General features: G+C 46.2%; 1 protein-coding gene across 1 annotated transcript in view; it reads right to left on the bottom strand.

Moving 5' to 3' along the window:
• Positions 1 to 40: 40 nt before the first annotated feature.
• The window catches only part of POGZ (pogo transposable element derived with ZNF domain), a 37,418-nt gene continuing 14,619 nt past the window's right edge, over positions 41 to 22,839 (bottom strand). Inside the window, exons 3-18 of the mRNA XM_082496278.1 lie at positions 15,124 to 15,299; positions 14,109 to 14,217; positions 12,852 to 13,145; positions 11,838 to 12,044; positions 11,255 to 11,364; positions 10,493 to 10,827; positions 9,628 to 9,782; positions 8,985 to 9,085; positions 7,940 to 8,086; positions 6,868 to 7,002; positions 6,272 to 6,444; positions 5,619 to 5,759; positions 4,950 to 5,009; positions 4,501 to 4,613; positions 3,705 to 3,729; positions 41 to 3,570 (exon numbers count right to left, since the gene is read on the bottom strand). Coding sequence (XP_082352404.1) covers positions 1,977 to 3,570; positions 3,705 to 3,729; positions 4,501 to 4,613; positions 4,950 to 5,009; positions 5,619 to 5,759; positions 6,272 to 6,444; positions 6,868 to 7,002; positions 7,940 to 8,086; positions 8,985 to 9,085; positions 9,628 to 9,782; positions 10,493 to 10,827; positions 11,255 to 11,364; positions 11,838 to 12,044; positions 12,852 to 13,145; positions 14,109 to 14,217; positions 15,124 to 15,299 — 3,875 coding nt within the window. The 3' untranslated portion in view covers positions 41 to 1,976. The remainder of the gene's footprint in view (positions 3,571 to 3,704; positions 3,730 to 4,500; positions 4,614 to 4,949; positions 5,010 to 5,618; positions 5,760 to 6,271; positions 6,445 to 6,867; positions 7,003 to 7,939; positions 8,087 to 8,984; positions 9,086 to 9,627; positions 9,783 to 10,492; positions 10,828 to 11,254; positions 11,365 to 11,837; positions 12,045 to 12,851; positions 13,146 to 14,108; positions 14,218 to 15,123; positions 15,300 to 22,839) is intronic.

Raw genomic sequence — 22,839 nt, 5'->3', positions numbered from 1 at the left:
ACCTATTTCGGGAATTGTCCCAGTTCCGAGGGGTGAAAGCTGCCGACAGCTTAAGCGCGTGTGCTGTGTTTCTCCTGCAAGCGCCTGTCATGCGGGCAGCCGGAGTGCTGATCCGCACAGGTAAAGAGCCTCAGTCAACCTTTTAAAAAAAAAAAACAACAGATTTCAGCTGCTTCAGTGTTCTCTAATCACCGGGATTAGAAGAATTAAGATCTCCCCATGGCTGTGCACGGGGATAGAAGGGCTCTGAAAATCAAAGAAGATGATCCCGCAGGTCCCTGCGAGCAGCCACTGCACCTCCGTCCCCACACCGGCCGGAACGAAGTGGTACAAAGTGGAACAATTTGTACATAGTATTAACAGTGGTATTTACTGCTACCCGAGATAAACAACAGTAAAAATACTTATTCAGGAGAGTATTTTATTAACGATTTTTTCAGACTTTTATTTAAAAAAAAAAAAAAAAGGAAAATCTCACTGGGGAGAGTAGGTTGTTCCACTGAACCTACTGTATAGTTAAGGGCAGGGAGGGGGCGCGGAAGTTGGACAGAGCTCTGCCTCAAGTGTTAATGACATGTAAACACATTTAATTACTACCCCGTCTCTGGGCTTCTTCAGGACATGCTAAATGGCTCCGGGTGCAGAGAGGGGGCCCGGCTCTGGGGCGGTGCGGAGCAATCCAGGACGCACTTTATATTAAGCATTACGATATCACAAGAATTAAATAGTTCTTCATAATAAAAACGCATGTTTATAAATCCATTTCCCTGGTTTTATTAAATGTTCCACTTATGTACATTTTAAAGATGAACCATTTACAGGTCTGCACATGCTGCCTCCTGCTTTCCTTCGGTCATAGGGAAGGTTCACAAAACCTCTATGGAAACAGAAAGGTGCAGGTGCTTCTGAATTCTGTATGTCAAAATGCTTTCCGTTTATACCATAATACGTACAATTAAAAAACCCTCAAACATGCAAATTGTAGAAAAATTTAAGCTGGCAGTGAAAAATAAAAACAAACGTCTTCTTTTTGTGCACGTCACAGTTTGTTTCATTAAATCAGGTTTCTAATTCTAAGGAACGTAGTGTCTGATGCCACTGGTTAAAGCAGGTTTATCAACTACTAGTAGTTAAAAGGTCGACGGTCAGTGGTCCGTACGGTCTCACCGCCCACCCGCGCTCCGGGAAGATCAAGACAGACTTGACTTCCCTCTGTCAGTAACTCTGCGGAGCGCGGCGGGCGCCGGCCGGGGAGAGGAGCCAGCAGCAAGCGAGGGCTCGGGGCCAGCGCTGCCCCGAGTCCCCGACCGGGCACCGCGCTCCAACCCCACCGCAACGGCACGCGGCTCCCGGGGAGCGCTGCTGGCACCCAACGGGCCAAAACGCTTTCGCTTGTGTTCTTACCTCGCAACCAAATTCACAAGCAAAATAATTACTCTTAGGAACAAAACAAAACAAAAAAAAAAAAAGGCAAACCAAACCCAAATCTTAATGGCCAATTATAGAAGGTTCACACATTAAAGCAGTAACTCATATCTAAATTTTCCACAGAAACCTAAATTTCTGGGTCAAGTGTTAAGAAAAAAGAAAAAAAAAAAAAAATCTGTGTTAAGACAACCAAAAGGATTTATATACTGGTTCATTAGCTACATATTTTTTTCCTTTCTTTAGAAATGGTCACATTGACAATGTATAATTCAAAACATTTCTGCACAATAAAAACAGAAAACTATGATACAGTGAGGTAAAGAAAACGCAAAAATATTCACCCACAATATATTTTCAGAAAATACCAACACAGTGATTTTTCTTTTAAAAAAGCACAAAACTTATAAATGAACAGCATAAATGGCTATTTATCTGAGTGATCGCCTACGAATTTCCTAAACCCACAAATCCACAGGGAAGTGTAATGGTCTCATCCAACATTTATTTAAAAAATAACCCTTTCCGGATCACGATTCGCAGATCAGTGCTCAGATTTCCATCAGATCCAAATCAGCATCTTCAAAGCCATAAAACGACTCAGTCTCGCTTTCCCCTTCGAAGAGCCGGTGGAGGATTTCTGGGTCTGCAGCCTCCTCGGCCTGGGTCCGATCCTGGACCTCGGCCGCCGCCGCCGCCTCCTCCTCCTCCTGCTGCTGCTGCTGCTCGTCGTTCAGCTTCAGCTGCTCCTCCAGAGAGGCGATCAGCTCCTCCTGCATGTCGGCGTTGCGCCGAGGCGAGTTGGCCGTGCCGTCCGGGCCGGGCAGCACGCTGGCCACCAGGAAGGACTGCTGCACGAGTTCAGGAGAGTCACTAATGACCTCCAGGACCTCCGCCAGCCAGCACAAAACCAGCTGGAGAAGAATGTCCGAGTCGCATGTGGAGTCCGCCATTTCCTTGGCTTGCTCTTTCCACTTTTTATGCAAGAAATTTTTCACAGTCCTTTTTATACAAACATCCAGAGGTTGGATTTTGGAGCTGCAGCCCGCAGGGACAACAGCCGGCAGAGTGCTGGACGCGCTCAGCAGGGAAAGTACTTCCTCGGATAGGTGTGTTCGGTGACAATCCAGCACGAGCATACCCTTGCTGTTCTGGCACTCCGTGTGCTTCTGCCACACTCGGGATGACCACAGCTCCATGACTTCGTCGTCGCTGTATCCGTTCTCCTTTGCTTCCAACATGATAGATTCCGGCACGTTGGCGGGCTGCTGCACGTGACCCCGGTAGAAGACCAGCGTTGGGAGAACGCTGCCGTCGGCAAGGATCGTGAGGACAACGTCGCACCAGGGCTCCCCGGTACCCACCGTCTGCAAAGCGTTCTCCTTCCGGTCATCGCTGCTCAGCACCTCCACGTCGAGGAAGAGAGAGATTTCATCGATGGCCGCGATCATGGAGAGAGGCAGGTCTTGAGTGTGGATTTGCCGCTGCACAAACTCGATGAAGCAACTGGCGTTGTCCTCTACGTCTTTGGGGAGAGGGTGAGCCACTGCCCTTCGAGTGTGCGTGCTGAGGTTGTGCCGGAGCATGAACCTCACTGCCCACTCGTAGGAGATCTTGAAGCCACCTTCGAGGGATCGGCCGATCTTGGTGGCTTTCTGGAAGAGAGTCTCCTCGTTCACAGGCAGCTGCTGCTCCCTCTGTGTGAGAACCCACTCCGCGAGTTTCTCTTCAGCCTCCAAGCTGAGGTACTTGCCCTCTGACAGGGACGCCAAGTTCTCTTCTTGGAAAGCTTGAAACCTTCGTAGCCAGCGCTTGATCCGCCTCTGAGGATTTCGGAAGTGCTCTGCAGCCTGCTCAGTGTTGCAGCACAAGGCAAACAGTACAACCCGCAGCTTTTTTACCGACAGCTGCTCCTTTTTGCTTGCAGGCTCAGGCTCCTTCGTGGGCTGCTCACCTTCTTGAGCATCAATATTTAAGCACTCTTCTTCCTGGCAGACCAGAGGTCTGCTGTATGCTGCTGGTGCCAGCTCGGGCTCCAGGTCATCCTTCGCAGGTAACAGAGACTTCGTTTTCACAGTAGCAGCTTTACCTGGGGAATAGGTTGGGCATGTATTCTTCATGCTTTTGTCCTGGGGCTGAACGTGCCTTGAAGGGAGAGAACACAGGACCTTCTTAAAACCAAGAAAATAAAGCTGTTGAGGGAAAACAACCAACCAACCAACCACCAACCCCACAAGCTGGAACAGATGAGAGCAGATAAGAGTTTACAAACAGTTTACCTGGAATGTGATATCCAAGTAGGCCCTGTGAAGAAAAACAAAACAACAAAAACATTTGTAGCTTAGCAAACACACTAAGTCAGCGCAAACAAACAAGTTCTCCTGCAGAGAGGAGGATCAGTGTCACTCTGCTGTCTGTTACTCGGAAGCATCCCAACGTGCTGGAGGAACAGCCAACACTCCTTCGTCCCTTCAAACCCCGACCTCCTCCCACACCCAAGTGCCATCATGTCCAAACGGACACGTGCAGACGGCAGAGCCGCACTCATCAGCGACGCCCCCATCCATCTGAAGTGACAAAAGGAGTTTGGTTAGGAAAGCCCCGCTTTGGCCAGACCCCTGCCTGCACTGCCCCTAAGTTTTGTGAGTTGCGGTAATTCACCCCAAATGTCTGGAACGGCACTTTTAGGCTCTATTCAAATCACCAGCAGCTGCTTAAGGCCTCCTGGTGTCATGGAGGTACAATGACGGCTCAGAGGAACAGAGGAACTCGCTGGAGCCCTCGGCATTGTCTTGCCCTGGGAAGATCTCCCGAGAACAGCGGTGTCAGTGACACGGCTGAGCTCCAGGCAGAGCCAGCCTCTCTCCAAGCTTAACTCTCTGATCTCCATAACAATGAAGACCCATTCAGGCGGTTACAGAAGGTCCCTAACGCGACGTTTTGTTAGAACTACAGACTCGGTAAGTGCTCAGCCCAACGCCAAACAAAGAGGTGTTTGACCTGGAGTCTATGAACTGACGTATTATGTCCTGCGTTAATTTTTTAAAACTTGTCTGCTCCTTTTCAAACTCTTACCTCGGAAAATAATGTTGCTAAACTCGTGTGATGGATTGAAGACCAGATGTTTGGCCATTGCATCACCCTCAGATGTTACAAAGAGACAAGAGGAACAGGACAGCTTTACACCACTGGAGGGGGGAGGGGAAAGAGAGAGAAGCGATCTCAGTATCAGTATGAGATATGAAAATACGTACATCCCCTCACTAACAGTTAGGAAAAAAGGTCACCCTCCAGTGCACACAGGCAGCGTCCCCACCCCAAAACACTAACTCCCACTGGAAGGCAGTGGGAGGCTCAGGCAACATATTGCCCTTAATTCAACATCTTTTCCTGTGTGGCAAAAAATAAACACAGCTTCTTCAGAAGGAGATCATGAAAGAAAAGAACAGAAGTGGTAGAAGTTAGAAAGTGAATGCACATTAGATTCCCAGGTGATTAAGGTAAGATGACAAGTTCTCCCTTACCAGGCAGTATAGTTTTTAAACAAAGCCAAGTATTTTGGACTCTTCCGAGGAACGTGGTTGCTGTAAGACAAAAGAGTGTATTAAATGTCAGAATTATTCCGGGTATTTAAAGAGCTATAAACCCATGCAAAATACAGGACGTTTACAAACACGGACCCAGTCCTGGGTTTAATAATATTTTGTCTGCCAGTACTGTAGTTAAGGAAATGAAAGCTCTGTGTCTAAATAACATTTGAAAATGCCCAGATTTCAGAGTAACTGTTCTGTCACCCTCTTCTGTGGTCTATCCACAGTCCTGTACAGACCACAGGCTTGGAAAGCATAGCATGGGTTTTTTTTTTTTTTTTTTCCTTTTTAAAATTTTTCAATTATTACCTCTGAGATTTTTGCAAGAAATCTCAGGAGCACTGAAAAATGACAGTTTTCTGCAGCAATACACATGTCATTAGCCACAGGTGATCATTTGGAATCAATCTTTCAGCTCTTGTGCTCGGTTTGCTCATCTCATTTGGATGCCCACACCCACGTTTGCGCTGACACAGAACACACATCCCATGTCCTACAAACCACTGCAGTGACCTGGAGTTTCCCGATACCCCTTTCTTACAGTGCAAAGACACAAGAGGTGCTACTGCATTTCTAGTACAGCGTTCAAAGAATCACACGTACTTGATCATGTGGTTGGCGTAAGCCCTGGAGCAGCAAGTGCTGTAGCGACATAGCGAACAGTGCACGTAGGTGGGAAAGTGGTTTGGGAAGTCGGGGATTTCGAAGCTGCACTCCAGACAAGTCTGCCTCCCCAAGACACTCCTGAAGAGAAGAGGGATGTTTTCATTAGTGTAGCTCTGGAGGTATAATAATCATCAGGACAGATAAGAACTCAATGGCATATAAGCTTTTGGAAGTCTGCGGTCAAACTAGTCTCATCTTGCGCCTCGGTGCCAGGCTAAGCACTTCCCACTTGCTGTAATCAGGAGTATACAATTTAAGAGTGGATAATAAATAAATAAATAAAAATTGAAGACAAGGCAGCAGGAGCCGGGATGGACAGAAAGCCCTTATGCTGACGAAACTGCATTGTTTCTATAAAAGCGCCTAGCTAATTCTGTATTTCACAGTTTCACCTTAAGGGCTTTCATAACATGACTTAATCCCGGTTTTGTGGGAAGCTTGATTCTCCTGGCACAAAGTTTCCTTGGCAACTGGTAAGACAGAGCTGTCCAGTGCCGAGGATCGTATTACCCATCACCGCGGCATTAAAAAGCTAACTACATTTCCTTTAAATATGTTTTTTAATTTGAAATTTAGCAAAAAGTTCTGACATTTTTTTGACGGCTCTCTTCTGGACGTTCCTCTGGACAGGCGGGTACAGGAAGATGGGCTGGGGATCGGTAGAAGACGACAGCGGAGCGGTCTCCTGTCCGGTGCCCTGCGACATGTCATTTGAAGATATTGGCACTGCCCGCGGCTGTCCTCTAGAAGCCCTGATTGTGACCTGCAGAAAACAGATACACCCATACCTCCTAAAACACAAGGGCAGAAGCGATCTATCCACATTCAGGCTCCTCTGTCTGGAGCAGCCTTTCAGACTCTTAGCAGAGAGCAAAGAGGTGCTCCCAGGACACGATTCGTCCCACCCAGGGCAGCAGTAGCCTAAAAGAGGACACAGACCCGAGCCCCAGAAGTGCCTGTTTGTCCCTAATGACTACAGACGGCGTCCAGACACTGAGTTCAGATACCTTCACTTGTAGACACCGTAGTTAGAGCTCAACCTTTGCCATACCACTCGCACCTCCTCTCTCTCACTTGAGTGCGGTTTAAGTGATGTAGATGAAGCAAACGCACACACCAATACAGACGCTATGGGTGTTTCCCAAGGAAACAGGACAGAGACCTGCTGTCAACTTGCATTTCTTACCTTGGTTCCGGGTTTCAATCCTTCTAATTGTTTGGGCTTTCGGAAAGTTTTGTGGTGCTGCAACTTGTGTTCAATTTTATCCTTGGCAAATATGAACTGGAGTCTACACTTGTTGCAGTGATAAACACTCTTCTTCTAAAGCAAATGCAAACGAAACATATTTCATTTAAGAGAAACAGAAGTCACAACACAGCAGAGCTTTTCGTTTAAAATAAAGAAAAAAAGGAAAGGAAAAGAAAAGAAAACAACACTTTTCCCCTGTTTGAAACCAAAGGCAGCCCCATTTTTCTTTAGCATCTGGAAGTCCCTCCCTGCCAAGCCCTGGATCTTAGGTGTTTTGGGTTTACTTTTTTTTTTTTTTTTTTTTTTTTTTTTTTTAATTGAAATCATCGGGCTCTGCGAGACACCAGACCTTGCAGTGCCACGGAACAAGTCCTACCCAGCTTGTTCAAGCCAAAGTAAGGCACACCGGCAGAGCAGCGCATGGGGCATCTTTCCTTCAAAAGCTGCCCTGCCTCCTCGGGCAGCCAGCGGAGGACTTCGGGGGCAAATCAACCCAGGCGCTCGGTAAGAGCGCTGCATTTCTATATTCTGAAAGTACACTTCAGCTACACCCACATAAAATATGTTGTCAATACAGCCAACATATATGGAAACAGAACATCGAGCTACAAAAATTACATTCATTTGTGCACATACAATATTATTTACTTATTTATTACCTGGAGATAAAAAAAAAAATAATTAAAACCCAAATGAACACAGAGCCCACTGTTGGTTAATCATCACACGAAGCAAACACAGCCCAGCAAAACATGCTTTTTTCTGCTAAGTAACAACAATCTGTGCTACTCCCGAAGGAGCAAAGCCTCTTCTCTTCAGCACAATCCCTATGAAAAGTCTGGAATGACAGCATGCAAATTGCATTTGTTATGGAATGAATACAGCATCTACTAAACCCCCTTTTTCAACCAAGTTTTCTTTCTTTCTGTTTTTACTCCAAGCAAATGCTCAACTAATGGCACGCTCACTATCTCCTCTCCGTGGAGAGGGAGTCACCCCGTCGTCGTACCTGATGCCTCATGAAGTGCTGCTGGAACGCGTTGCCATTCTTGAAGACTTTGAGACAGTAAGGACAGAGCAGGTGCCGCGTGTCTTCGTGGATCATTCGGAAATGGCTATCCACTTCAGAATAGAGCGAGGAACGATACTGACAGACCTACAGGAGGGGACAGAAACAATTAACAGTGACGTAACACAGGAATCTATCTCGCATCCACCATTGCAACATGGAGATCTTAACAGCAGTGCCCAGATCCCCAAAGACACTTATCAGTGGAGTTTAGGAACCAGGTCCTAAAGAACCTGCTATAGCTTATTCCAACTGCAAGATACTAAATCAAGCAGTGTATATTCAGAGTAGTTTGGAGAAACAGATTTGAACGACTTGTATAAAAAGAAAGTAGTGACAATTCAAGCTCCAGATCCAAGAAAAAAAGAAAAGAGGGAGAGACAGTCATTGCAAAGCAGTTGGAATATATTAACGAGCAGTTTCTTTGGGGTCTATGTAAAATGTAGAATCTGGAATGTAATCTGTTTTAATATAATATATTTTACAAGTTTCTTCTGTTTTTTCTTTTTGGAGGGACAGTGTTAGGACCTCTGGGTGAAGATGACGCGTTCAGAATCGATGCAAGCACAAATCTCATGGCAACAGAGTGTCAAGAAAAGGTATCACACAAGCAACACAATCTCATCTGCTCCAGAGTGACAACTTCTCTTTATGGCACAGCAATTTGCCTGCAGGCCCTGGGAGGAAAGAAAAAATTAGGCTCTGAATGGCACTGGGTCTGAACAAATGTCTACCAAGCTGATCCAGCTTCAGAGTGCTGGGAACCGGTGGCAAACACACACTCGGATACGCGTGCTGCCCCAGTAGCCATTGGGCTTCTCCAATTCCACACCTGGAAAAAACCGCAATGGGCTCCACAGCACTGTTCCATGGCCCAAGTCTGGTTTGCACCCCTGCAAGCCATACACTTGCTGAGAAGTGCCAGATTTCCTCTTATTCTCTAGTACGCATTTATAAAGTCCAGCCCCTAAATCACTTTTAATACCTGACAAACATAGGGCATCTCCCCAGGCTTGTGAGTGTCCTTCATGTGCTGCAGGAACATGGGCTCACTCTCGAATGCCCACTCGCAAATCTTGCACTTTGCTGCAAAAGAAAGGAAAAGCAGGTAACAGCCAGGGGACAAGAAAACCCTCTTAAAACGTACCAAAGAAACCCGTAACTGGTAGTGTAACAGCTTAAAAGAAAAGAAAAACAACCAACAAAAAAAAAAAACAAAACAAAAAAACAAACCAAAACTCTAGCTCTCAACCCTTTGAATTGGGTGGACAACAAAATACATTGAGAGGTTTCCAAAAAAGCAGCAAAAATTCTCTTGAACAAAAGAGCAGATACAACAAGTAGGAAGACGTCTTAACAGGGAAACCGCAAGTGATTTTAAATCGGATGTCAACCTCCTGGTAAAAATTAGGTTCTATCATGACGTTATTACTGAACTCCGCCTTTAAAATACTCTTGACAGTAAGTTTGCGGAAACGTGATTTAGATGGATTTTCCTGCTGGCCTACAAAGCCAACGCACCGAGGGGCACGGCAGAACAGACACTCCTTTCTCAGCAGATCTGCAGTTAAATGCAAGACAGAAACCCTCTTAAACCTAAACAAACAGCAACAGCACACTCAACTTACTTGTCGACTCGTAGGGACTGTGCACGTTCTCTAAGTGACACTGTAGCTGAAACGGAGTGGAGAACTGTCTGTAACAATGCTGGCAGATGGTGTGGACATCCACCTCGCCATTCTGCTGATCCAGCTCAACGTGGTGCTTCATGTGATTCATAAACCTTACAGAGGCAAAGAGAGAGCATGTGAACAGAATTCCAAACTTTTTGCACCTGAAACCCTGAAAGCATTATGAACACTACACTGGAAGTTTTCTTAATGCTGTTAAGATGTTTCCTTCTTGCTCTTCCCATCAAAAGCAAGCAAAACCTCCTTCTGCCCAGCACCCTCCCGCTCTCTAAGGCTCGGGAACTGAGAGAGCAGATCTGGCAGTACGTGCTTTCGAGCACTTTGACCCCAACCAGGCATTCCACTGGTAGTGACAAACCATTCCAGCTTTGAAGAAAGATCAGCGGTCCAGTTACCACAATACAACAACATAGTGGCTGGCTCAGAAGAATACATTATTTAATTAAAAATATTTTCTCCCTCTGTTGAAAAAGCATTGAATAAAGATGAGCAGAGCAGTTCTTCAAGAAGAATAATCTCCTATTACCTAGTAAGACTAGTGACAAGCAAACGAGGCTTTTCTGCTGAAGAACATAAACGCAATTATTCTAACCACGCAGCCTTCTTACAACTTTTTTGCCCTGACTGAACCGTACGACGATGGGCAAATCTCTCCCTTCTGTGCTTCAGTTCTGGTCTTAAGCTACAATATGGGAAAGCTGCAGGGCCTGAGAGACTGACGCTCGCAGCTCATTCTTACTTCTGCAGATGAGGGCTATTCGGAACACCGTAGCCTGTTTTTGTGCACATGGCATTCTCTTACCGTATGTTGTTCTTTAGCCTCTTGGTGCAGTGTGGACACCTGAAGGAAGTTGGAACCTTGGGGAAGTTCAGTAGCTGGCTCACTTTGCCACCATCTCTGCCATAGTAGAAATCATCTACCAACATAATGAGCTTACTTTGGGACGAGTCAACTACGTTTTCACTTGGCTCTGGAGCTTTCGCAGGTGGGGACAGTGCAGGGATAGGAGTAGAAGAAGGTGGTGAAGCAACAGCTGTAGTTTTTTCTGGAGATGGAGGCTTTGCAGATTGAATATTTGGTTCAGATTCTAGAGATTTTCTTTTCTTGAGGAATTCAACCATTTCAGGGCAGCAGTACTAAAAGGAAGAAAAAGACCCCAAAAAACAAGAAAACCCCACACATTAACCTGTATCTAGGAAGAACTACGTATACTATTAAACAGACAAGGACTAACCAGTGCCAAGAAAAGACAAGAGGAACTTTAGGAAAGAGTAATGCAGATCCAATATCCTATTTTCTGTTTTGATTGTTTACTGCTAAGTAAGATTAGAAAACAAATGCACCTCCTGGCATCAGCAGGACATAAAACTAAGGTCCTGCCTAGCTCCAGTGAGGGATGCTGCAGAAGGTCTTCCACAGGCCTCTCCTTTGCCTCTCTCACTTGCTCCTACTCGTGTTCTTCCTTTTCACAGAAGTCCCTGATCTAAGGAGAAGAACTACTCTTTGCACTCCACAATCACGAGCAATTATCCATTAACTGCTCATCTTCAAACGGTTACTTACACACATATGTCCTCTTAAAGCTTCAGTGACTCGAAACTGAGCATCACATCTCGGGCAGACCTTCCTGCCACCATCTTGCAAATCAAACGTAGGAATAGGAGATGAACTGACTGCAACAGGAAAACCACAGACGTTAGAATCCTTACACTTCATCTTCAGCCTACGCTGTCTTTTTGGCGTACTGAAATACTTTAGTTTCAAGAGCTGTACTTCTAACTATTAACTAGACTGAAAGAGGCAAACACTTTAAGAAGGTGCTTTCTTTGGAAGGAGAAGCAAAGATTTTATCCTTTTGCCTCCTTGTGTAGAGTGTTTCAGGTGTGTGTATTTCCAAAATGGCAGCACACACCCCAATAATTTTGAATGAAAAAAAAAATGTATGCAAGCAAACATCCATAAACAGAACATAATCACCGGACACAAACACACAGATTGAGATGAAGAAATTAATAGCAAAGATTTTCATGTCTGTCCCTATTACGAAATCTCAGTAGCTACAGGTTGGCAGTTTTTCCCTCCAGAAAATAAACTTCTGAACTCTCAGCAGAATCAGTCGTGCTAAGACAGCTACTATGAACCATACCTTTTAACGATGACGACGATGATGACGACTCTGAAACGCTGGATCTCTGGGAACCATGCACAGGGCTGCTGTTGGAAACCACCAGCGGGCCAGGGCTCTGTCCTAACGAAGGAATGGTGTTCAGGGTATTCACTAGCTTAGCAACCTCACTGCTGTTCTCACCAGTCACTCCAGGTCTCTTTACAGTCACAAAGCTTGCAATACTCACTGCCAAGGGAAGGGATTGTAGAAGAACACTAATAAGGAATCAGTGAGCTCTGACCCACTGCGTGAGTCCCGCCCCCGTCTAGCATGCCTCATCTCCTGCTCTTCTACCTCGGGTCTCCACCAGGGACGACTGAGCCATCGATTATCCTGACCAGTCACGCAAAGGCTGGCAAGGTTGGGAAAGCAAATTTCCCTAACCTTCCAGATTACACTCCAAGATATGAGCCATGTCCCACGATGAACTGGGCAGGACACCGATGGTCACAAAAATTATTTGTGTTTCTTTTTTAAATGCAGCTGTATATGATTATGGCCACTTAAAGCTAAAAATAACCTGACTACTTGCTGTGTGAAGAAGGATTTTTTTTTTCCTTTTAAATTGTTTGTCGCTATTCTTGAGCAATCGTTTCACTCATGCATTCAGCCAACATTCAAAAAAAAAAAAAAAAAGGCAACACAGTTTCTGCTTGTGTTCACCATCTATTTAACTTCGCCTTTCAAAAAAAATGCAAGTGATTAACAAATAGTGTTTTCCACTTCAGGGGATTTCTACTTGATGGTCTCAGAACATTCTACAAAACAAAATTTGACTAGTTCTCAAACCAAACTGGACACGGTGGCAGCAGTATCCTCATTTTCCAGGTTGGTAAAGAGAGCTGAAGCGTGAGTCAGTGACAGAGGCAAAAATAGAACCCAGGAGTTCTGACTCAACTTCTGTCTTTTAGCTGCTACGCCGTATGTTTGAAGATCAAATTATAGACAGTGTCATACGCTCGAGTCCCCTTGCTTTTCCATGGCGAATCTTACCTAATTTGGGGTTAGTAGCTTGACTGGACTGCCCTGGCTGCTGCACAGTTAACTGTCCCAGTGCTGTTGGCTGCGTTGCAGTAGGAGTTGTGGAGGTGCTGGGAGTGGACTTACTTTGCTGTTGTGCCTGGGACTGCGGTACAGTGCTCCTGATGGTAAGCGTGGCCGGAATGACCGTAGTGAAAGTGTTGGTGGTGGGTCGGACCGGCATGGTTGTACCTGGTCTCACCTGGGCCATTTGAGAGAACACCTGAGGAACTCCAACTGCTGGTTTAACAAACTGCGTACCTGGGGCTTCAAAAAACAAATGAACAAATGCGGTAGATCAGGTAATCCAATCCCATTCCTTTCACAGTAATACCCGAGTGCAACCTATTTTCCAACCCTGCTGAGCTCCCAACACTCCTGCTACTTTCAGTGGAAGTTTTAGAAGTTCAGCACATTAATTTCACTCCCCAAGCAGACTAAAACTGAACATGTAAATAAATCTTCGGTCTGTCTGCATCCAAGTTCTTTTAGGTGGAATTTTCCAAAGGGCCCAAGTAGCTTACGAGCATAACTCCTGCCAACTTTCACAGGACTCAATCCTAGTCACTGGGCCCAACAGGAACTCATGGAGGGCTTCTTATGGCAGGACAAGGGCGATCCTACAGTTGCAAATTAGTTTGCGATATGAGGCTTTGGAGATTCGCTCTGGGGAGAGTGAGAGGTGACTGATCACTAGCGCTGTTGCTTTGTTATAAGGCAGGCATCCACTGACCCAGGCGTTCTTAATCTTTCTGATGGAGCACGACATGATCTGGTAGCAGAAGTCAGTGTTAGAAAAAAAAAATCCTCCTCAGGGCAAGGCTTGGTTTCCAGGCAGTCGGGGCGCACCGGCACGGCATGGGGAGACTTCGAAAGGAAGGAAGAGGGGTGCTTGTGGGCTGGGATCTTGGAATTAAGTTAACCGAGGAGGGGTTTTGGAGAGACTAGGTTATATGGAGCCACGTGAGGCAAGCATTCCTTCCAGCTGGAAGTCCCCAACTCTGCAAAGTGGTTTGTTACTACGACCAAAGGCCCCACTCTCCGCTGCAAAACAGCTGGCGGAATTACAGCCACAAACACAGACAAACCTCACCTGCTACAGAACTGACCCTTTAGAGCTACTACATGTGCAGGTGAAATACACAGTTCAATTTTTTATTTTTTTTTTTTTTAACGCTTGCTACCCTAAAAAGGAACACGACAGCGGCTTTGGCTTCTTTCAGTCCTTACCTGGGACGAGGGTGATGGGTCTAACTGTTTGACCTTGCTGTACGTTCAGAACAATTCCAACTTGGTTCATGGTGTTTTGTACGGGCCGCACGTTCCTCACGGGAAATCCCTGCAGTCAAACAGTACCGGTACCATGAACATACTGAGCATATCTGAAGCACTTTCAACCTGAGCTTTCTACAGATCCACTGAACTCTGAGGCCATACCGCTCTCAGCCAGCACTCTACCCAACAGTAGGGCCACCTTCCTTATCCTCAACCATATTCCGATACACAGCCTCCACTCTCAATCCCTCCTTCCCGAAGCACCTACAGAAGTCTTCTCCCACATCTTAAACAATTTATAAACCCAGATTTGAAGCAGAGGTAGTTTCCTGGGATAGTAAAATTTGCAACATGCAAAGACAAATTTTTAAATTTTTTCTTTTTCTTTTTTTTTTTTTTTTTTTAAAGCAGGAGCTCTGGTAAACACAGACACTTGTTTCGTAGCAGTGCTTCCCCAGAAAAACGCTTAAAGAAGCCAGCAGACATTAAAAAAATTACCTGCACATTTCACAGGAAAATAAAACAAAGCATTTAAGTATTCAGCAAGGTCAAATGCACATGGAGCGGACAGACCCACCTACAGCAGGGAGTCCGGCTCTACTGGTAAGACCACCAGCGAGAGCCAGCGTGAATTCCCATCAGACCTGTGCTGGCTCCACAGGACCTGCTGAGGTGTGGAACGTGGCCAACTTTCTCAAGTGAGATTCAACTGCAAAATGACTAGGAACACGAGCTATTTCTGAACAAAGCTATTTCTAAATCTACATAAATTAAAAACAAAACAAAACAAAACAAAAAAAAAAAAAAACAAACCAAAAATGCAACAGATTTCAGCTCAAGCGTAACATCCACTGAAGTGCACAAGAAAAACTGCAACGGGCATCCAATTATTTCTTAACAGAGAACAGTGTTCCATGGACAAGTGCCCCAGATCTTCTGTCTCGGCCGCCCTGGCTGGAAGGGCACCCACCTGGGTTGTTATGAAGATGGGCTGGCTGGTCACCGGAGAATTCGTGACATGATTGGCATTCTGCATGATCTGTACAGGTCGTAATACTGGCTGAGTTACCATTGTGCCCAGGCCTGAGGTCGGGTTTTGGGTAAGGATTAGCGGCTGTCCACTTTGCTGAACAAGAGGATTGCCAGCTGGAAGGAAAACAGAAACACAGCAATAGTCACATCTGTCAGGTACAAAGGCTGCTGTTTCTCACACACGCTCAGCTGGGAATTTAGTCTTTTCAAATGAGTTTTCCAGAGCATGCTCTACAAGTAAACTTGTGAAACCGTCCGACTCTTCTATGTATTGTTGTAATATTCATATTTAGACTAGGATTTTCCAAGCTGCCTAGGAACTAGGTGTTCAAATCCCTTAGCCTTGAGCAACCTCAGAGACTGATTATTCTGGTTCCTACGTGCCCTTTGAACACTGCCACAGCAGCTAAAGAAAAATATTTTTTCTAGTCTCATTAACTATTAAGTAAAAATTCACCTGCTGGCAGATACTGGGAAAACTTATGCTGAACGACTACAAGCCCTGGCATACTCCGTGTACCAGAGGCAGAGCCACACTGAAAGTTTCTGAACAGCATCGACAATCAGAGGCTGTCTGGGACACCAGAGTCTGCCGAGGGCTTCGATTAACCAGCAGCAGGAGGTCACAAGAAGTCTGAAATAATCTAAAGTTATCTTCAGCATTCTCAGATAGAAAGAGGACTACGGGACTGAACCTTCACAAAGTGGCAGTCAAACTTCAACTTTAACAAAAGAAGGAAAAAAAAGAAGAGATCGAAAACATCTGGATCACACTGAAGTCATGATGTGCACGCAGCCTGTGTCCTAAGAATATCTTCTCATGGGTCAAAGGGCTTATTCTCCTGATTCAAAAGCGAGGCGTTCTGCTTGGAAAAAAAGTGAAGATGAGGAAGAGACAGCAGTTTTACCCACTCAACTCAACATCCTTAATATCACCCAATACATGAAGTATTTCACACAAGTCCTTTGGTATGAGAACATGTTCATCTAATTGCAAACAACCAGGTTACCGCAGCTTAGCGAGCCACCACGTGTCAGCTGGGACCCCCTGTCCCTGCAGGTGCTCCCAGATGGCTTCATTTGGAAGCAAACCCACTCAGCTTAGAACATCTTCACAGGGTTTCCTCCTAATGGATTTTATTTAGGATTTGCTTGTTTGACAGTAACTTGCACTTCACACTAAGCAGCAGTGCCTCGATTCCTGGCAATTGTGCTGACGTACCTGTCAGGAGCTCTGCCACCGATGTTACCAACCATCGCGCCCACAGGGATTTCCCCGATGGAGTTTCACTGTATACGGCTACTACGGACTTGCTGCTTACAGACACAGCTGCCTAATAACTCTGCCATGAGGTGTTGTCCTCAAGCGCACACCATCTTGCAGAGTTTTGACTGCTAACACCCCATGACCACTGCTAGAGTTACCTAACGCCTTCCGTTACCCGCAGATGAAAGAGGTATCCTGTTGCTTTGTGAACTGCTAACTATGGATCAAGCTTTCTACGATGGAGGTCTGCCCCAATGATTTTTTTCATGGTAGGCTGCAACAAGGCGAATTGCTCACTTGTTAAAGAAAAGCAAACTTTGCGTCTTCTGGTGCCCTTTATTCTTGCAGCATTTTCCTCTGCACATTTGCTCAAGGGCCTTCCATGATCTCTGACTACCCCCAGGAAAACCCACGCTAACCAGCTTCTGGTCATCTCAGCCTGCACCAGCCCAGCAGACACTTGCCAGCGGCTGGCTGTGTCCTTCAGGCCACATCAGTTTGTCCCGTGCGTGCTCGAACTTGCCAACCAGAGCAGACTCACAATATTTGCGCAGAACGAGGAAATTCAAACCCAGGAATATTGCCCAATTGCTTCTGGCAACCTGGGGGCTAGCGTCGCACCAAAACAACGATGAGAAGAGTCTCCCAACTACTGCCAACGTTCGCTGGCACCCGATACAGGGAAGGAATTAAAAGGAACAGAAGACGAGGGAGAGGGCTGTGAAGAAACTTTCCAGTGAAAGATGGGATGAAATGGTCTACAACCACCAATGCCCCGGTTCAGAGCACCGGAGCAAACCTTCGCGATGACAAACACTAACGATGCTCAGCAGAACACTTTTGCCGTTGTTCCCCAGCAGTGGGCAGCCTACGGGAGGAGGGACACCATTCTCTGCTCCCACGCACAGCGGTAGCTAAGCCCGTGCTGTGCGTCAAGCCAAGAACTAACCGTAAAGGTCGGCCGCTGTAGTTTTCATACACCTTCTGACAACACCGACTTGAACTCAGGGCCAAACATGGCTTTTCCCACAGAAATCCGCTGCACTGCGCAGAGCGCGGATGACGGTCAGGGAACGAATCAAAGTTATGCAAGGAACGAGGTGATGTCTGAACACACCCGACTGTAAACAACGGAAATATGATGGGAGCGAGGGACCACCGAGGAGAGGGGTGTTTCGGTACCTAAGGCTGTGGACTATCACCCGGAAAAAACCCTCAATCTTATCCCATTAAGCAGTTTAGCCAAAAAAAAATATATCATGGGGGAGGGAAAGACATCTTAAAAAAAATAAAAATAAAAATATCACACCACGACTATTTCAAACTCAACTCCAAAAATGAGCGGGACACCAAATTGGGCTTCAATTCCTTCTTCCTCTACACTACTCTTCCTCATAAAACTTAGTTCATTCATGTGTTCACGTTTACGCACTACTCAAACTGTAGTGAGGAACATCACAGACATTCTAACGAGGAATACATCCAGGTCTGAACAGTGTGCAGTGGGGGGGGGGATGAAGATGAAAAGGAGTTTCGAATAGCTCCCCGTTCCGTCTGCCCCACTGATCCTATGTGCTGGATGTCCTGTGGGAAAACCAGTATATTACTGTGTAAAGACTTTGTTAAAAATACATGCAAACAAATGGGACCAAGTTACGACTGTACAGTAAGCACAGAGATGGGGACTCTCCAACAAAGTGCCACCATCATCACCCAAGTAAAGACGTATTTCACGCAGCGGTGCTGAAAAGTCCCTAAGGGCTCTTCTTCAGATCACTCCTCCAGAGAGGTCTGTGGAACAAACGGTGCGACAGCCCAAACCAGCCAGGTTAGAAGAGTTACTTATCCTACAAGAACCCGAGTTCCTTGAGACCCCGTGTCCACACTTTTTCTTATTTTTTCAGGGTGTGTACTGCCCCTTACGCACAAGGCCGGTAGGGTGAGGTTGCATGCAGTTCAGGAAAAAATAAGTTCCTCGATCCCACTACTATTATAATGCACGTTTTGAGGGCAAAGGGCTTCCCAGTCGGCAGAGGGAGGTGTGATACAGGGAGCCCCACCAGAATCTTCCCACCGAAGATTTGCAGCACAGGACGACACGAGACTGACAGAATACCCACGTTGTTTCAGAGCTACAAAATGGTCCAACATTACAGAAACTGCTGATGTTAGAGGAAAGGGTTGCCGTACCCGAACAGCAAATGTTTCCTTTGGAACTGTCTAAGCCCAGGAAAAGACCTGCTGCATGCCAAAATGTTCTGACCCACAGCCAAAGCAGCTTCTTTTAATGGAAGATGCTTTACACTGACAGCCTGGATGCTGCCGGGCTGGCAATCCTCAGGGTATGCGATCCAAATGTTTTCACGAAGATTATTCTAGGCAGAAACAGTAGGGTGATGGAAGACTGCCTCAGAAGGTTCCGATCCAAGCCACACAACTGCATCTTGCCTCACTTTTCCAAGTGCCTTAGACAGCGGGGGGATGCTGGAAAAGAGACACCGATTCCCACTTCCAGAGCATGAGGAAAATACAAAAGCATCCATCAGCAAACACAACCTCAAAGGGAGGCAGAGGATGGAGATGGTGAGACGCCATGAAGGCTGGCAGCCTACTGTGGACCAGTTTCTTCTTTAGGATCAAAACTGACGAGGACAAACCCAGCACTGGCTGAACTCTGCGCGTGCTGCCTCCAGTCCTGAGTGAAAAAGAGGACACGCTTCCAGCCTTCGCGGCTTTATAACACGAGCTCTCTGAAGAGGGGCAGGGAAAAGACGGAACGAGTGAATGAAAACTAGAGACAAATAGACTGGATTTGCAATCTTTAAAAAATTTCAGAGAGGTAATGTGAAAAAAATAAGGTGGTGGTTATCAAAGAAGAGACAGAAAAGTTGAGGGGGGAAAAAAGAGTCTTTGGATAGTTCTATCAGGTTCTAATCATTTTCATCCCACCTAGTATCTGATGAAGACCAAATCCAGAACATCAGCAGATCATTTTCTCCTCCTCAGCGTCTCCAGGATCTTGTTTGGAGGAGGAGCACAGAGTCATCCCCACAACTCTCAAGGAGCGAAGACCTTGCCAAGCACTGGAAGTCCGTGACTGCAAATGAGATCTCACATTGCTGCTGGAACGTCCATGAATATCCTGAAGACTGAAGCTATAATGACTTCGTGGTTAGTACAGAGGCCACTGCGCAACCTCAAACGGAGTGACACACTCAGGTTTCCAACTCCTTCTGGCACTCCTTTGGAGTCTACAAATCTGGGAAGACTTGTACTAGTTTAACAAACAAAAGATGACTTTGGGTTTAAGTCCATTTTAAAGCAGAGACCAGCTGACCAAGATCTTCTGGTCAAGTCAGTTCAATCATTTTGACTCTTTTCTCTGTGTGGACTTGGCAGGTCCCTGCCACGCTGCTCTCTCCTGAAACGCTGTCATTGCTAGGCAAAACAATAGCAGAAGCATATAGAAATACTCTTAATTCCTTACCAGAAACTGCAGGCTCTTTTCAGTGTGGCCAGGGTGGACATAGTTGTACGCCTAATTATTTTTTTTTCAGGCTCCGGTAGACTTTCGTAAGTGAGAATGACAAGCCTTCTGCAGCAGCATGTCCAAGAGCATGCAGTACTTCTCTTAGATTGTTTCCAAGGAGGTTTGTAAGGTTTCCACAGGTCCTGGAGCACTTTAAACTCACCGGTCAACACAGACGGGCATAGATTCACTACTTCATCTGGGGAGAATGAGGAGACCATGGCAGAAATCAGCTGCTGGGAAAGAACAAATTACGTTCTTCTCTCTTCTCCTCCTGCCTCTCAAGCGTACGATTTTCCAAGTAGCTCGCTGGAAACGGTTTAATTTGCTTCTCGGAGGAGGGCGACTTAGACCTAAGTGCCAGTTGATGAAGAAAGCCTCCTGAACAGCCCATTTAGTTCAGAGATCCTGCGAATCCCAGGCCTCTTCCTACACTTCTCAAACTCCTCCTCGACTTCCAGTACGCTACGAGGAAGGCAGAATGTAGACATGCAGAAGAGGAGCAGAGACGCTCTCCTCTAAAGAAGACACTCTTGTCAGATGTGCCCTCTGTGTTCACAGGGGAGGTTGGACTGACAAAGCCTCTTTAATCCGATACTCCAGAAACCCCATACAGACGATCTGCGCTTCACAACAGTGTGACCTTCCTAGAGAAGGACGCTACTGCTGAGCCCATCAATACGTTACTTTGCACTGCGAACAACCGAAGTGCAGAGCTGGGGACCTCAAAGGTAGGGCACACCACGCCATCCCTAAGGAGGCCACCAGGGCCACGGCTCCTACCACTGACACAACCCACATCAAAATCGGTGACAAACGGTTAGGACTGGTGTCAGCACATCGCAATTTAAAGGTTACCATGCTCTGAATTCAATACTTGGGCATCGATAAAGGTCATCTCAGGCTTAGGAAGGGCAGACTAATAAACCTGGGATGACTCGGTTCCTTGATGACTTTGTTCTCCAATGAATGGCCCTCGGCAGGAGAGCCAGGGGGTGAAAAGGAGCCACACATTAAGGCTTTAATGGCAGGTGATTTGGGTGTCAAGTGGCGTCAGCTCAGCAGGGCACTCCCTGAGAAATATGGGATTACTGGGGCCTGGGGACAGACCCTTGTAGGTATGTGAGGAGCCGTCCATCATTCTCAGGAGACGCAGCTTCAGGTGGCTCCTGTGCTCTCTGAATCTGCTCCCAGAAAGCACGGCAGGTCAAGCACTGCTCCAGGAGATATCCTTCAAGACACGGGACGCACAGTGAGCACAGCTAAGAGAAGCTTCTGCCGTAGCGCCACTCCCTAGGAGACCGGCTAGCTGAGCTCGATGTAAGCAAACACATCGTTTCTGTCAACAAGTGTAAGAGAGACAAATTACACTGAGTGTTGCGTAGGGTTCAGGGGGGGGGGAGAGTGCTCAGAGGGCAGTACGCAGAGCGCGCGCACCGCGGGCGTCCTGTCCCACTGAGGCGGGACGGCATTTAAACCGGACTAAGTTTTCTCACTTCCCACCCGAACTTGACTTAACCGTACGCGTTACACATTTGCTGCCTATTAAATACAAGTGCAGTGTTTTCTTTTATAGTTTCTGTATTTTCAGAACAAAAAGCACTCTGCGATTCTTGTGGTGAAAAGAATTACAGGGATGTAAGTTATATTTTTATCTGATGGTGGAATTATGAAAAAGGAGTCAAGCTGTCAGGCTGATGTGCCACAGGGCACCCGTCTCATTTTCCTGTCAACACCACTGGTGCTTTTTTGGATGCAGGGACTCTGCGGAAATGGACATACACATTATACCGGTTAGCTACACACCTACCTGTAATACAAGAAAGAACTGGTTTGACTGGGATACAGGTACAGCTAAAAGCAATCAAAGGAAATTAAAGTAAAAAAAAAAAAAAAATTAGGCCGAACGTCAGTTCAAATATATTTAGCTTTCGGTAATTTTTCCTTTTATGTCCCAGTAATTTGAGTCATTTTAAAACTAATCTGCAGGGAAAAAATTGGGTCCAGCAGAAGGGTGGAAAAAGATAAGCTAAAAGATATTTCCACCTTTTGTTTGAAAATACCGTTTCTTGATTTTTGGACACGGGGTCATTCCTATCCAGGCCAGTACGCAGCTCTGCTCTCTTTGTTTAAAGGAGAACTGGTGGTTTGTGCACATCAGCCTTAAGAAGTACAACACACCTCATGAGAAATTCAAGCGCATTTGTTAACGTATGATCTTGAAAGTTAGATATTGCCAACATGGATGGTGTTATTCAAGAAAAGGATAAATTTTAGGTCTCCAGGCTTGCTCATAAGGGAATTCCATCCTGGAGGGAAACAAACCAAAACAAAATTCAACAAAACCTTACACTGGGAGAACGGATAGATTTAATGGGTCTTTTTCAGCCGCAGCTCATAAGTCTCTTTAATTAATGTAAAACAAAATGCAAGACGACAGCCATGAGCGTAAAAAACAGATTGCTGAAAGCTGGGATGACTCCAGACACGGCTCATTTCGTGAGCGCTCCACATAGTCACAACTTAAACTGGGATGTGACCCCTAGTTACTGGGCCAGCAGAGACTGCAGGGACTGAAGAGGTGACAGATGTCCCCATGGCACTTCGCCACTCAAAATCCTCACTGGCATCAAGCCAAAAAGGATTCCCCTGCAAGTCAAAGTCGTGTCATACGAGTCAGCAGGGACTCGGCAAATGCAATACTCGGGCAAGAAAAGGCCATGCTGTGGGCTGAGAAATGCTGTTGGCTGAGAAATGCTGTTTGTGCTGGTCCTGAAGCGAACGGGCTGAGCTATCCTCGATGGCATCGGTGCCATCAAGAGGAGAATTGACTGCACCATGAAAACTAAGGCGCTCCA

Source organism: Vanellus vanellus (assembly GCF_965231255.1).
Source record: "Vanellus vanellus genome assembly, chromosome: 27".
In the NCBI taxonomy this organism is placed as follows: Eukaryota; Metazoa; Chordata; class Aves; order Charadriiformes; family Charadriidae; genus Vanellus; species Vanellus vanellus.
The sequence above is the reverse complement of the archived record's forward strand: the minus strand, read 5'-3'. Positions and strand labels throughout refer to the sequence as shown.